At 46.4% G+C, this 15,055-nt stretch overlaps 1 protein-coding gene and 1 long non-coding RNA gene across 16 annotated transcripts in view; one reads left to right on the forward strand and one right to left on the reverse strand.

The window, feature by feature from the left end:
• The window catches only part of stxbp5l (syntaxin binding protein 5L), a 133,146-nt gene extending 128,867 nt beyond the window's left edge, over nucleotides 1-4,279 (reverse strand). For all 15 annotated transcript variants that reach the window (XM_086266178.1, XM_086266182.1, XM_086266179.1 and 12 more), the window contains exon 1: nucleotides 3,329-4,279. In XM_086266178.1, coding sequence (XP_086122304.1) covers nucleotides 3,329-3,496 — 168 coding nt within the window. In that variant the 5' untranslated portion in view covers nucleotides 3,497-4,279. The remainder of the gene's footprint in view (nucleotides 1-3,328) is intronic.
• A 7,217-nt stretch (nucleotides 4,280-11,496) lies between these two features.
• On the forward strand, nucleotides 11,497-14,012 carry LOC147312116 (uncharacterized). Its single transcript, XR_015125432.1, has 3 exons — nucleotides 11,497-12,551; nucleotides 12,764-13,198; nucleotides 13,279-14,012. It is a non-coding gene; the product is annotated as an uncharacterized LOC147312116 (long non-coding RNA).
• The last annotated feature ends 1,043 nt before the right edge of the window (nucleotides 14,013-15,055 follow it).

Consider the following 15,055-nt stretch of genomic DNA (forward strand, 5'->3'; position numbering starts at 1 on the left):
CACAAACATAATAAAATTATCAGCTCCAATTATGTTGTTTTGCTTCCTCTCTTTACAGCTAATTTTACCTGTAGACAAAGCTGAATTGTCCTTTCAGGGCCTGGCTTCCTCGAGAGTCTTCAAAAGGGCAATTACAGTACAAGCTTTACGCTCCATCTCTTTCCAATGTGCTGCACCTCTTTAACCTCCTGAGACTTTTCAGGACGAGTGAAATTACGGCCACATTCCTGGAAACAGACTGAGATGATGAGTGCTGGATTACACAGGTGAGATGAGGCATGAAGGGATGCACCTGGCGTGCCACAGTGATTCCATACAGTGTGCACGGTGCTGAAACGATGCTGCTCTGTTGTGGAACATGTCCAGCAAACTGCTTCATTTCCCCACCAGCAGCTGGTGACGTGCACACGAGGCAGTGCGGGGATCAGCTGCTGGAGCTGAGCGCTGTTTTTAACCAGCAGCATCTCGGTCCTCCGAACTCCAGACGAGGGTTTTTACACGTAGGTAAAGCCTCGCTCCGAGCGATCATTTGCTTATTTGCAGCCCAGCTGTCAGACGATTGGCTCGTTCCTTCATGACCTCTCACTGTCAGCCTGTCATTGACTTCCTGCTCTTTATGAACCACTTTTAAAGCTTCTTTTAGGCCGTGTGTTGCTCCTGTGCATTTAGTTAAGTAGTAAAAGACCATTTTAACCTTTTGTCCGGTCCGTGTTTGGGTTGCTGATATTTCTATTCTGTTGTTTCGGTTTCTTCTTGCTGTGTGCAGCAACTTCTAATTATGAGTTTGAAAGAAAGCCGTTATGTACCTATCATAATAACGGAGCTCTCTGTGCTCTGACAAATCTCACAGCCAGTTTGTAGACCATGTTGGTCGAGTCCAAGCAGACTTCTGTCAGCGTGCTCTGAGAAAAAAAACTGCGTTAAGCACGACCCCGGCATTCTCAATACAAATGAAATGTAAAGAGATTTCAGTTGTGAGGTGGGAAACGTTTTTAAATGATATGATGTATATCTGAATGCATTATTATGGTGTTGCTCAGCCTGTGAATCTGCCCAGAGCCTTGCCCTCTCGCGCTCTCTGTCTCCTCGTTCCTCCTCGAACACAAAATGAACTCATTTTGCTCTTAACCAAAATCAATCTGTGGACTCGACGAGCCTCAGAGCCACCTGCGCCTCGCGTTTTCCTCGTTTTCTCCTTCAGTCTGAGTAAGATTTCACTGAAGACTTGTTTCAGCAGCGCTCTAATTGGTCTGGAGTGCATTCCTGTACAAACTACAAACACACCAAAACGCTGTCTAATAAAATCTGCACTGTTGCTTCTTCCCACACTGCAGAGCGAGGACAGAAGTCATGACTAACTTTGAGAAGTTAGCCAAACACTCCCACACGCAGCCCACAGAATTACGTCAGAGAATGTTGATCCTATCTACAGCATTTAGAGTAATGAATGAAAATATAGGTAACTGTCATAGATTGACGGGTGACGAATAAAAGGAAAACACAAACCTTGCTCCACACTACAGGTGGCCCTGCTATGGTTTGGACGGCACCTTGCTACTGTGGCTGTGAGGTGTTGTGAGTCTTCACCGTGACCCTTTCATGGAACATCTCTGTCCTGGTAGGAAGCCCCATAAGCATGAAATGATATGAATGCTCTTCTCTGGGATTTGCAGGTTTTTTAGCCAAACCGAAACTTCTGGAAGATCAGCAGGATGAATATAAAATCACCAGAAGAGGGAATATTTACTGGAAGAATGGAGTTCCATCACTCCAGCAGACCCACAGACATGGACCCAGTACCAGGCTTTTCCTGTCAGCTGTCTCTCTGATGTCTACAGTTCAATAAGTGATAATGAACATGTGTGTGTTACCAGTTTTATTGCTGAGTGAAATTACTGCATTTGCAGTGAAGTGATCTGAGTCTCACAGCAGCAGCGTCTCTGAAACATTGGTGGGTGTAACCTCATCAGGACCACCATTAGCTCTCAGCTTGTGGTCGACCCCCAGTGACGTTCATTAACTAATCAAAAACAAATTTGGTTCCTGCCAGGAGAAGACGATTTGTTTGCCCTGATGAGGACGAGTCATTGAATTCAGGAAATGATAATACGACAGATGAAACGTGTTCGTTTTCCTTGTTTATCCCTCAGAATCTGTGAATTTGATGCTGAAGCTAAAGCGAACAAGCAGCTTCTGCTGTGTTCAGCGTACACAGGTTTGCTAACAGTCATTCATGGTTCTCCCACTCCTAATGTGCACATCTGGCGCAGGATGACAGGCTTTGAAAACTCATTCTTCCACCCATCAAAGTCCAGCCTTCATACAACATAAAGCTCTGTCATCGGTGCATGTTGTAATTAATCACACCCGAGCCCTGTCTGCAGCACGACAACTACCTGACACACTAACCATGACATGCAACCTCCTCTGACACAAACTCAGGACAAACGTGTGCTTGAAGGCATGTTTGTACATTCAGTGCTTCCTCCTGAGAAGTTCAGTCAATAGAAGCATCACAGCCGCTCACAGGGGAGGAGCAGCTTCCTGCACGGGCCGGCCATCCTGCTGCTCTTTTCCAGCATTTTCTGCTGCCTGCTATAGGCTGCTCTGCCGCATCCTTCCAACCTGAATCAAGCCCCCCCCCCCACCTGCCCAACACACACACACACACACACACACACACACACACACACACACACACACACACAGCAGTGTTACTCTGCCTAATAATAACACACTCCTCTAAACAAGCCTTTTCTCTCAGATTCTCAATGAATTATTCACAGCCATTCAGAGCCGTCCCTGTAAACCCGAGAGTCCTCACTGCATCAGCAGAATGGATCCAGGACCAGAGCTGCGACGGGCGGCAGAGGAAGCTATAAATACCCCCATTCAGCACCCCTCCCTCATTCTCCCCCTCCTCACTGAGCAGCACTGCAGCCTCCTTCCTCTGGCTCGAACTCCTTTATGAGAGCGAGGCTCACCGGTTATGTCATCGCTCCCACTCCACGCAGCGTGGACGCCGCTGCTCACCCACTTTCTCTCAGCTCCCTGGTGCACATGTGCACAACTTACTGCGGCCCGACACAGTGCTGCACACACGAGAACAAGCACGCGCACACACAAACACACGAACGGTTCTCGGATAGACTCGGAGGCCGCTGAGAGCAGGAGCTGTCCGCGGTGCTGAACCTCTGACAGCCAGCAGCAGATTCAACTTTCACCCGCACCCCAAAGCCCAGAGCCGCCTGCACCTGCCCGCCTGTAGCACCTCGCAGGTCACGTGTTCACTCGGGTGTAGCCTAAATAAGCGCCTCCATCAACCCACCTTACACAGCTGGAAGTTTTCCGACACCAGCGTCTCCTGGACGTCGATCTCCTTCGGAGTTGGAGCCGCCGTGGGAGTCCCGGCCGCGCTGCCGCACGACGGAGAGCCCACAGTGGCTCCCGGGGAGGAGGTGGTCAGGCCGTCCAGCACCTTCCGGAACTTCTTCATTTCGTTCCCCGCGTGTCGGGCTCTGTTTTCAGGTTAGGGGTAAAGAGGTGAGCGGCACAGTGTCCACTGTCACGCGCGATCCCAGCGGTTTAAGCAGCTAAAGAAACAAAGCTGTGTTCCTGCAGCAGTGCCGGGGCACTAACAGGGACCCCCACCCCACCCCCGCCTCTCTCTCTCTCTTAGGTGCAATTTAAAAAGTCACAGAGGCTCCTCATCGTGCTCTCTGACGTTTGTCCACGTGAAACGAGCGAGTCCGTGGCACTCTGCTGCGAGGATCCCAGCCAACGTTGCAGATGCAGCTCACCTGTCTCACAGCAGAGCGCGAAAGGAACTACACAACTTCTGCATCCCGGAGGAACATGCGCTCCCGAGCCTGCAGACAAACCCGGGCAGCGAGCGGCGGCGTGCACACGCACATGTCACACGCAGGTGCACGACACCAAAAATAATCAGAGCAAAGAAGAAGTGAACTTTGCTCCTCCGCCCCGCCCTCCCCGAAAACCCCACAACACCGTGGCCGCCAACAACAGGAAGAGGAGCCAGCGGACGGAAGGCGCAGAGGCGCTGCAGTTAACCGAGGCTGGAGTCCTCTGCGAGGCCACAGAACACAGCAGTCAGCACGGAGGAGAAGGAGGAGAAACACGGACAGCCTGTTCTCGCGTGGATCGCGTGGGGCGGGCTCGGCGCGGTCTGTGGATCGAAGTGAAGCGGTGTGTAGTCTCGTCCAGCTGTTTCTCCCTGCAGCCCAGAGACCAGAGGCAGGAGCTGTCCGCGGTGCTGAAACACCACCACCACCAGCAGCCCCGCCCCCACCCACCCACCGCTCTCTCTCCCCTCTCTCTCCCCGCCTTCTCGTCAGTGATTGGTTGCCCGGCTCTGAAGCGGCGAGGAGCAGAACGATAAAGGAGCAGTTCACGAATCCCAGCAGGGCAGCCTCAGATCCGGTTAAACCGTCAGTCACTCCGGTGTCTCAACAGGAGCAGGTTTGAACTATTAATGTTTAAAAATCAAGATTTATTTTAACCTTTAAGGTGTAAATTACCTCAACATTCAGGTCACAGCTGCTGGATGTCAGTGAGGCTTTTAAAGCTGCTGCTTAAAAATGTTGGAGAGCTGAGGTGGAACATTTATTATTATTTATTTTCATCTTTCCCTGTGTGTTCATGCTGGTTTATGTCCTTTATAGAAATGGGTTTTGTCTCCTGTAACGTGCTTGATGTTATTAAACCACCGACCGGTTTGTTTCCACCACATTAATGTGTACACTACATTACATATGCGCATACATGTGTTAAAATATTTAGTTTTATGAAAATCATCATCACCTTTATTTATAAAACATCCACAGCTGACACAAAGTGCTGTACATTGGAACTATATAATAAAATTACATAATATGTAAATAAAATCCAAATAAAAGAAAAAGTAAAATAATTAATTAAATCACTAATTTAATTACAAGAGAAACTAAGTGTCCCTGTGGTTAAAAGCCAAAGAATGAAGTGGGTTTTATGACGTGATTTAAAAGTGGAAGGCTCCTCTCTAATCTGCAAATTATTCCATGATTTCAGTTCCATAAATGTTACTGAAACATGAAGCACCGACTGACGATGTGATGATGCTGATGGAGAAGTGCAGTAAAAAGTCCTTTAATATCTCTGGTTCCAGTTTGTTCTTGGTTTTTAATGGTGTGAATGTGATTTTGCATGTTTCAGTAACCAGAGCATCACTGAGAGTTCACACTGGTCCAGGAGATGCTCCCTCATCATGTCAGGTTTCTTTCCAAATTCTTACTTTAATTAGTCCAACAGGTCAGAGCTCTGATGTCACTGACTGCCTCACCCAGCTGCTAACAGGGACATCTGCCAGATATTTAGCTACCAAAACATCAAAGAATCAAAGGAAAGCAACTTCTCATCATTTCATACTGTCACGGGCTGCGATGGCAGACCGTGGAGTGACAGTGAAAGCAGGGCCCAAACGCGAGACTAAGTGAAGGACAGTGGATTTATTTACAGGAGGTGAAAAACACACAACTATATACAAAATCCCAGCACTGTGGTCCCGTGGTGATTCTCCCTGAATCCCACACAGTGCAGATGTCCGTGAGAAGTGAAAGGTGGCGACTCCAAAAAACTCCAATTCCCACACCGTGACTTTAGAGGCGTACTCCGCTCCCGATTCCTGGTAACACAAAAGGCAGAGGGTTAGCAGGGGATCTGTTTCCGCGGAGGTTACGTAAAAGCTCACGGCAGTACTGACGAGTTCTGACTCAAGGATCCAGCGTCGGCCTCAGCTCAGCTGCAGTCCTTTATGCCGTTCCTAGACGAGCGTAATCTGCTGCAGCTGGCAGAGGACGACGAGCGGCAGGTGCGGCCGTCTCTCGAGTAGACCACTTCCGGGTTCGCAGTCTCCTCAGCGAACCCACACCTCCGGAAGCTCACACAGAGACACATGGAGAGATGGAGAGCAAACCAATACAACACACGGAAAACATAAACATAAACATACACTGAAAATGCCTGAGCCCTGGGTCCCTAGACCCAGGCCATGACACATACAATATTAAGCACGATGTAGTACAGTGGGGGGAGGGGCATGTTAACTATTAACAATGACAACAAATCTTCCTTCTTACTTACCTACCGTCCGTGTTGAACGCTGTGGTTGCGTAAGCACTTCCCTCAGCAGCCGCTGCCCCGGGCGACACTTGATGTTATTGAGTCAGCACGCGCACACGCTCGCCTCTGTTCTGCTCTCCAAAAAGCAGCGCTTTGTGAGCCCACGAGCTGTAATGGCCTCGAGATTCCTCTGTACGTGAATCTTTTATTCGTTTACGTTGAAAATATATAAACTGTTATGTTGTGACACAGGTTGGCGCGTGAGAGGCCGTAGAAGCTAAATGGCAAAGATGTGGCATAATTGGAATCGAATTGAATTGCTTTCACACGTGAAGTGCACACGAGCTCCACGGAGGCTCATTTTCAAACCCAATTATTCAGCTCTTAAGCACCTTTACTCAGCACTGAGCTGGGGTCATTTCAGCGTCCGCCGAACAGATCTGTGAAAAAGCCAAAGAATAAGTGTGATAACAAACACATCCTGTCAGCGTGGAGCACAAAACTGCAATGACTGCAGTGTGGTTCCAGAACAATGACATACTGGGTAAACTGGAATGCCTCCTCAGAAGTTCTAGTCGATCTTCCAAATGCACGCTAACAGGCCTGCTCCATCACCATGCTAGCCTGACTCATGTTTGCATTTTCCCAGCTTATTATCAAAAAAGTCTTCCTGGAACCACAGACTGTATACAGAAGATGGTCACTCACTGGTTAGGAGCTTTGACTGTTGCCAGTTTGCTGTTTGAAACCAGTGGACCTGAAACCAAGGAACAGCGCCCCCGTACGGCAGCGACCTGTCGATCACAAAATACCTTTTTAAAGCATCTCCTGTCATTTTTCTTCGTCTAATAGTCCTCATCGCTTACAAAGTGAACATGGTGTAAAAGTCAGTCCGGCCTGGGAGCGAGGTTCTAAACGTCACGAGAAAACTGCTTCCTGAGGTCAAACACTGTGAGCTGAGGGTCATTTTATACCAGAGCAGCAAAGCTCTGTGTAGCTCATTAAAACCACTGCTGACTGTAACTCAGGCTCAAACACCCCAAATACTCGAATAACTAACTCATTAATATCAAAAGGTCAAAGGTCAAGCTCATTTAAAGAGGCTGGTGTAAATCAAATGGTTCATAGATATTTGGCATCTTTGCTGGTCGCGGGGGCTCAAAAACAGCAGTCCGTGTCACTCACGTGTTCCTCGATACACGAGGACGCTGCCTTTGGGCTCTTTTCATGACGTGTCCTCCGTCTGTCCACGTAACGCTGCTGTAAGCTGCCCTCAAAGCGCTGCCATCGTTCCCCTTTAATGTGGCGTGTGAGGCAAATACAAAGAGATGGAGGCAGCAGAGTTTCTGTGTCCTGTTTACTGCACCTCGACTGACAGCCAATACATACAAATACAGAAAGTGATGTTGTCTCAGATTCAGAGACAACACTGTTTGCAAATGTGCATCCACGGGCAGCTTTGTTTTGGATGGCACATGGTAATTAGGCTGCTGGCTAATTTAGGGCCAGAGATAATTATCATCCTTCACTGAAGATTAGAAACAGAGGAAAAAATATTTAGCATTTAGAGAACATTTGCTGAAGACTGCTGATATGATGATGGTGGTATAAAAACCGTGCTGGATGAATTATTATTTATCAGTTACAAAGTGCCTCACATACAGCTCTGTCTTCATGAAATGAGATGAGCAGGATGCTACTGTGTAAAGACTCGTGTAAATCCTGCAGAAGCTTCGCTGCCGTGACTGTCTGAGGAAAAGCAGCAAGTGAGAATGTCTGACCTCTGCATCACAGGAGTACTTCCCCTCTGCTCCATCAGCTTCCTCTCACAGACGATCGGTGCACACTCGTTTTGAACAGCAATGTCACTAAAAGTCGATCCAAGGATCCATCAGCACCGTAAATGTTGAAATAAATAAATGAATGGATGGGATGTAGCATTAATATCATAAAATATGCACAGGATTAACTGGAAGCGCTGCAGCCGTCCCAGCAGCTTCGGGTTAAGAGACGGGGCGTTGTTGTCCTGCTGCGATCGGGAACTTTACTTCTACGAGGAGAAACAAGAGCATCGTAATGTGGAAACACCTGAGCTGTTGCCGAGGGCTGTGGAGCTTCATCGCCTCAGAGTCACTTCAGCAGTGAGCGCATGTTCCACTTCTCTGTTTTAAATTTTTGATGGTAGGCAGGGATGACCTTTGGTTTACATTTGGATCAAAGATTGGGCTTTTAAATTATTCACGTCTTAACCTGTATGTAGCATTTTAATGTTGCTGGGTGGTGCTAAGGTCAAAAAGCCTCATATAGTGTGGAAGCAAAATGATGGTGTCTTTCATAACACATGTAAAAACAAAGTAATTAGTGTAAAATGCACAAACCCTCCAGCTATGGTGTAGTAAAAAATTTGCATTAAATTAAATGGAAATTACAACGATATTTAATTTGAGGAGCTGGATTGAGACACGAGTTCAGCATCAAATGTTCGTTCAGAAACATTTCAGTGCCAAACAGGATGAACCACACTCCAGCAGGACTGCTTCATATTCACTAATAAATCTGTCCTCAATGCGACTTTATCATTTAATTACATGGTTACATAAGTGTAAAATGTTGCATTTGATTGAATCCGGTCAAATAATTAATGATTTCTGTTACATTTCACTCACATTAGTTTATTGAGGGTGAAGAATCCTTTCTGAGTGTTGACTGAACCGGACACGTTTGTCCTGTTAATCCTGCTGTCACGTCTCAGGAGCTGTTAAAGACTGGCTCACTGCTCGGGATCATGATTTACAAACTAGCAGCACTTACAGCCGAAACACTGAAAATCCTGCCGGCTTAGCTCCTCACCTTGTTCCAGGAAGTGCATTTGTATTCTGCGCGTGATCAGAGATGCAGCAGACCTGAGTCCTGGCAGCAGCGCATCACTGCGAAGGCTACATGCAAATTTCATACACTGCAAATTTATGAACCTCATTCACGGAGCGAGCCCGTTTGGTGTAGGAACATGAGTCGTACGCGGCTTCCTGTTTAACAGACGCTGCAAACACACCCTGAAAATCAGAACCTCAGGACGCACGTTCATATTTTGATAATTGCTGTCCAGCACCCACCGACAGTCCTCGGTGCCCCCGTCACCGCTGCCACCCACCCATCTGTGGAGTTACTTTAGCTCAATTAATACCTGCTGGGCACATTTGATAAAAGTGCACAGGAGCAGAGTCTAAAGGCAAAGTGAAGTCACAAAAAGATGTTTTTAATCAATTTCCAATTAAGAAGTCACCCCTATCTGTATGACCACTGGTAACAGAGTCAGAGTGGAGGAAGTGGGGGCCTGGGAGGTGGGGCTGATCCTACAGGGATTATTCATTTCCATATAAATGAGCTGGTAAAATCGTGGCTGTTTCTCAGGATTCATTACTGACCACGAGATGAACACGAGGAGAGGCCACGTTCACTTTTTAAAATTTTGCTTTCTTTACAGCTGATTGTGATGCTGATAAAACTGTTTGATTCTTCTCTCAGAGAGGGCACGCAGAGTGCAGATGCTGCTTTCTTGTAACAAGCTGGAGTCGAGCAGTTATTCATTACCCCCAAGCAAACACAAACCTTTAGTGGCAGAGATAATGAGAGTCACCGCGAGTCCAAGGACCCAGTGGCATTTTCTTGTGCTAGCTATCCACTTACATGAGTTTCAAGATTCTCTCTCGTTCTGTGTCTCATTCCACAAACAAACAGGACGCTGGTGGTTATTTCCTGAACCAGAAATAGCAAGATTATTATTTCAAATCTCCATCTACTTAATATTTAATAATCAAACACCCATAAAGTGCCATGCAGGACGCTGATATTTTTACTTTGTTTGCTCAGACTGATGAAGCACGGCTGTTTTAAAGACCCCAACACGGCTGCTAAACTAACACAACACAAAGAAACAGAAACAGCTCATACTTTATGTAAGCAAAACACCTGCTTTATTCAAAATGGTCAATCAGTGCATCAGAACAGGGTTTGTACAGTTGAGCTTCAGAGTGAATATTTAGTATGTCTGGCCATGTTACCGCATCATGGATCAAACTTCAGAAAGCTGGAGAACTACTGCCCAAGAAACTTAAAACAAGAAAAACAACATAAGGAAAAAGGGCTCAAGACTATTGCACAGTGCACACACTGAGTTATGTTATCTTTGGTAGATTTGTCAAAAAGAGAAAGTTGGTTCCTCAGTATTTTGTTTAAGTGCTTAAAGAAAACCTGAACTGGTCTTTGTATATTTGGATCCACAGAGCCGGGAAACAGTCGCTGTGAGGGCAGGAGAGGGCGGTCTAAAATACCTCAGCTTTATTTTCTCTATTTCAGTTGTAAATACAGAAGTAAGACAAATCTGATCTTTGCACTGACACAAACAGGCTGAGGTGAAGTGCCAGCTCTATATGCCACACATATACTAACAACTACATCACCTGATGTTTTAAAAATGCTGAAATCCAACAATATGTCATTTTCCTTTAATAACACACAGACATCGTTGTCACAGTAAACACCTTTCATTCTGACCTTACCTCAGGGAAAGGTGGGCAGCCGCTGCACTCTGGCTCCAGCTCAAATGACATCGCTGCTTTTAGGAAAGTCACAGACAAACTATGGAAGCTACATGTGAAAGGAAATGAATGCTATGAAGTGGGAATGAGGCCTTGAACAGATTTTCGTTTCATGCTGAGAGAAACCAATAAAACTTTCCCAGAGAAGACGCTGCTGTTCCCATAAAAGGACAGTCAATCCTTTATAAGAAGGACGGATCAAACAAATACGGAGCACAACACTGTAATCATTTAGAAAAGTTAGACACAGCTGTTTGCTCACTGATACGTGACTCTCTGATTTGTGTTTAACAGACGGTGAGGTTTGAATCTGCACAAACAGCCCAAATGCAGAAAAGAGGTGGATGTTCAGCACGCGCAGATTTCAAATATATTTAATAATTAAGGAAGACTACAGAGGGGCCATTGTCTCACGGTGTGTCACTAACTCCATACAAACAAGCTTTGTAGGATAAATCTGCTGCTAGTGTCATGTACACCACTCGTACTACTATTAACTGCAGCACTGCTGCGAGCACTAACCACAGACACGGACAAACAACTCTGAACGAGACATCGCTGATCAGACAGAAACCGACGTACAGAAAAACTCCCTCGTCCTACTTTTATGTTTTATCAACGTCCTTGTGTGTGCGTGTGTGCGTGTGGTCCTGCCTGTTGCACGATGATGGATGTGTCATCGTTGTCTGCAGCAGTGAGGTAAGGTGTGCTCGGGGTCTGCTGTGCAGCCATATGGCAGATCAGCCTCTCCGGCACGACTCCAGCCTAACAAAGAGACGCCCCTGTGGTTTCTACAAGGTCCATTCATGGTCCGAGGGTTTGATCACAACTCTCTTTTGTCTGTATGTAACTCAGATTTATTAATGCAGCACTTCTCTAGTTATATAAGAGCACGTAGGACTGCTTTTAGGATGTCATCCTGTGAATTAACAAAACACAATCTGGGAAAAAGTCACGATGCCTCTATCCAACTAATCACAAACGACCGCTCCTCTGGCAAACACACCCAACTATGTAAACGCTCCACAGGTTTGGAGAAAATCATGTCTGTAAGAACGCCACGACTGGGTCAGCCTGACCGGGTGGTGGCGTTGGAATGCTCCAATGAGCCTAATCCTGATCTCAACCCCACGGAGAGTCGTTTGAGTGACAGAGTGTGACAGCTTAGTCCCACAGGATGACATCTGGAGGTTCTGCCAGTCCATGAGGAGGCGCATGACTGCCATGACCCCCACATAGCAAAACTGGTATGGCCCACACAATATGCTTACACATGGGCCACATACCGCAGAGAATGACGGCCCTTTTCATTAAAAGGTAAAGAGAAGCATTACGACCGCTGAGTGTTTGTTTTAGGTAACAGTAACTTTATTCTTACAATCCTTTGAAACACAGAGTTAAAGTGTTTCCCAGTTTGAATAAAAGACACACACTGATGATAAGTGCACTTTCCAACACACGGTTGCACATTCATCCCAACACACAAAAGCAGAGCGCTGTATGTTAGTGAGCGCCGGCTAGTTCTGATCTGCACCAATGGGAGACGAGCTGTGGACGACTGAGAGACGTATGTGAAAGTGAGTGAGAATTAAAGTTTGATCTAAATGATAACTAACTATCCTGACTTAATATGGTTAAATCATGAATTTACTGTGATTAACACTGTTATACCTGCTGAACCATTAATAGGAACTATGTGACTGAGTGAAGCAGGCTGACAGGACCCAAACGTCACGCCACGATCACAGCGAGCACCGTCATCCACACATGCACAAAACAGGGCGTGGCCAGCCGACCAAGATTACTCCAAGAGCGTCTCAACGACTCGTTCAGGAGGTCATAAAGATAACTTTGATCCTAAATAACTGAAATCATCATTTAAAAACTGTATTTTGTATTTACTCAAGTTAATTTTGACTAATATTAAAATGTATTTGTCAAAAAAGAAACAAAGAAATCAGGTAAATGTTTTACACACGTAAAGTCAAACTTTCCAGATTAGATCTGAAATCATTTGATTGAGTTTATTTCTCATTTCCACTTATTAGAAAACACGTTAAGCCACAGATGTCCCAGGTGACCGACATCCACACACAGTCCACACCTGTGGCTGATCCAGAATCAGTTGTTACCCTTACAGCCAGGAGTCTGGAGAGTGGGAGGACACAGCAGCCCACAGAGGAGCAGCAAGGACGTGAGCTCAGAAAAACTTCACAGGAAGTGAAAACTGTGGCTGCGAGTCATCATCATCATTTCATCATAAACGTGGTGTCAGGTTACCTGGAGAGTGTGACTGTGAGTGTGCATGCTCTGTGGCAGACGGGCGACCTGTGGCAGCGGAAACATGATGATGGAATCACGTATGGAGATGACGATGGCACGACTGACCGAAGGGCTGCGATTTATATAAAACAGTGTGATGACAGAAACGGCCCGAGTCCGAGAACAGCAGGAAACAGATATTTAATCCCTCATTTTTACAGGTATGATTCGTCTCCCGAGCACAGACTTTATGCTTTGACTTGATTGTGAAGGAAATTAACGATCGCACCTTTCCTCACAGGCTGAAACACATCTCTGGGTTCATGTGCGCACACACAGCCTGAGTCACACATTAATGAATAATTGTTTCCTGAGAGGCTTTAACGTTGAATTTTGCCAGGAGACACAAACGAGGCTTTTGTTTGGTGGCATAGAAACAAGTCCCAGCGTTATTCAACTGTTGACTCAGTATAGAGATGTACACTCGTGGGACTTCTCCCACTGGGCTGAGAGGTGGGAGGGAAAAAGTGTGATGCCGGAGCGGCACCATGAAGAGAAACAACGACACACAGACAATATTCCTGGAGACGCAACTTTTTCTGACTTTCCAGGAAGAATTCAGGTCCTTTCCCTGTTTCACCCTCTGAGGTTTCCACCGTCTATCCTCAGAGGCAAACTTTATCTTTTCTTTTTAACCCTGTGACACTAAATATATTGAACACGTGAGCTTTTCAGAACACTTTGTTTTGTCTGAAGGTTCAATAAATACTGGAAATCTTTTAAAAACTGGCAAATTTCCCCGCAATCATTTCATGGTTGAGGTTGAACGGGGAGCTGAACTTAGTTCTTCTGCTCACAGATGATGTTTCAGATGGAAACAGCTGATGTCTTCAAAGCAGCTGATCACATTTTGCAGCACAGACACGTCCAAGTATCAGAGGTTAGACAGATGGTGAGTATTTAGCGCCGGTAAAACAGTGTACATGAACCACTGAACAGCTAAAGGTGAACAAAGGCAGAGCGGCTGAATGTAAGAGCAGGTGATCGAGCCGCGCACACAGGCTGGTTGGGAGGCAGCGACGGCAGGCGTCAGCTAACAGCCTGTGGAGCAATAATGTTTCAAACAGATACTCAAACCTGTACTTAATATTCTGCATACTGGAAGGTTGATAAGGCCGACGCAGGTGATGGATCACGAGGAGAAGAACCTCAGTGTGGACAGCTACTGGTATTACGCTGCAGCCCTGCTGAGGCCGAGCAAAGGTCTGTCACGTGTCACCAAAACATGAGTGCAGAGTTTACTGTAACATGTCTGAAGGTGCAGTTACAACGAAGGCCTTTTAACGAACGCCAAATCAATGGAGAAGTGAAAATCACTCTAAAGCTTATTAGTGAAGAAGAGGCTGCGTGGATCTCCCAGTTCTTGGAGAAGAGAAGCACGATCAAAGGTCAGTAATCCACTTAAAGCAGCTCTCAGGAGCCCTTCGACTCTCAGCACAGGAACAGTGATCCACTGTGACAAACCGAAGCGTGATTCATTGCTTCAGATGAGGCAAACGCATCGAGGACATCATGAGAAATGTTTGTTGAGCATTTTGTGATTATTTACAATAGAGCCGTCTAATTATTACAGGTGAAATCAGCCCAGGCTGGAGTCTGCGTAGAGTTAAAGCAGCGCGGCCTTTCTTCACTGTAAACACGCACACCCTGACCTCATTCGTTTAAAAAGCAGATGATTTGTGCTGAGAAAACTCAAAGAAAACTACAACGCAATGCTTCCTGGGAAAAGGCTGAATTCCAACCCTGCTGCTCTGCAAGCTTACGCCTCGCATGGTCGTGCAGTCGGCCTGCGTGGAACATTCGGCGGCCCTCAGACCGTACGTTTGACATCCTTGCTATGAGGTCGGCCCACACGTTCACAAACATTCATCCTTCAGTTTGAACTGAAGTGTAAGACGAATACTTCACGATGTTAACAGCAGGTGTAGAAAGGCTCGTGCTGAGTGTCAGGCCGAGGTGAACACGCCTCCTCAGACGCGTCACTGTCCTCGGCTGGTGCGGACGAGTGGAGAGACTAT

This window comes from Aulonocara sp. 'chitande type north' Nkhata Bay, linkage group LG16 (genome assembly GCF_057382095.1).
Source record: "Aulonocara sp. 'chitande type north' Nkhata Bay isolate Kocher_YH1m ecotype deep benthic linkage group LG16, A_spYH_male_GT1.1, whole genome shotgun sequence".
Classification (NCBI taxonomy): domain Eukaryota; kingdom Metazoa; phylum Chordata; class Actinopteri; order Cichliformes; family Cichlidae; genus Aulonocara; species Aulonocara sp. 'chitande type north' Nkhata Bay.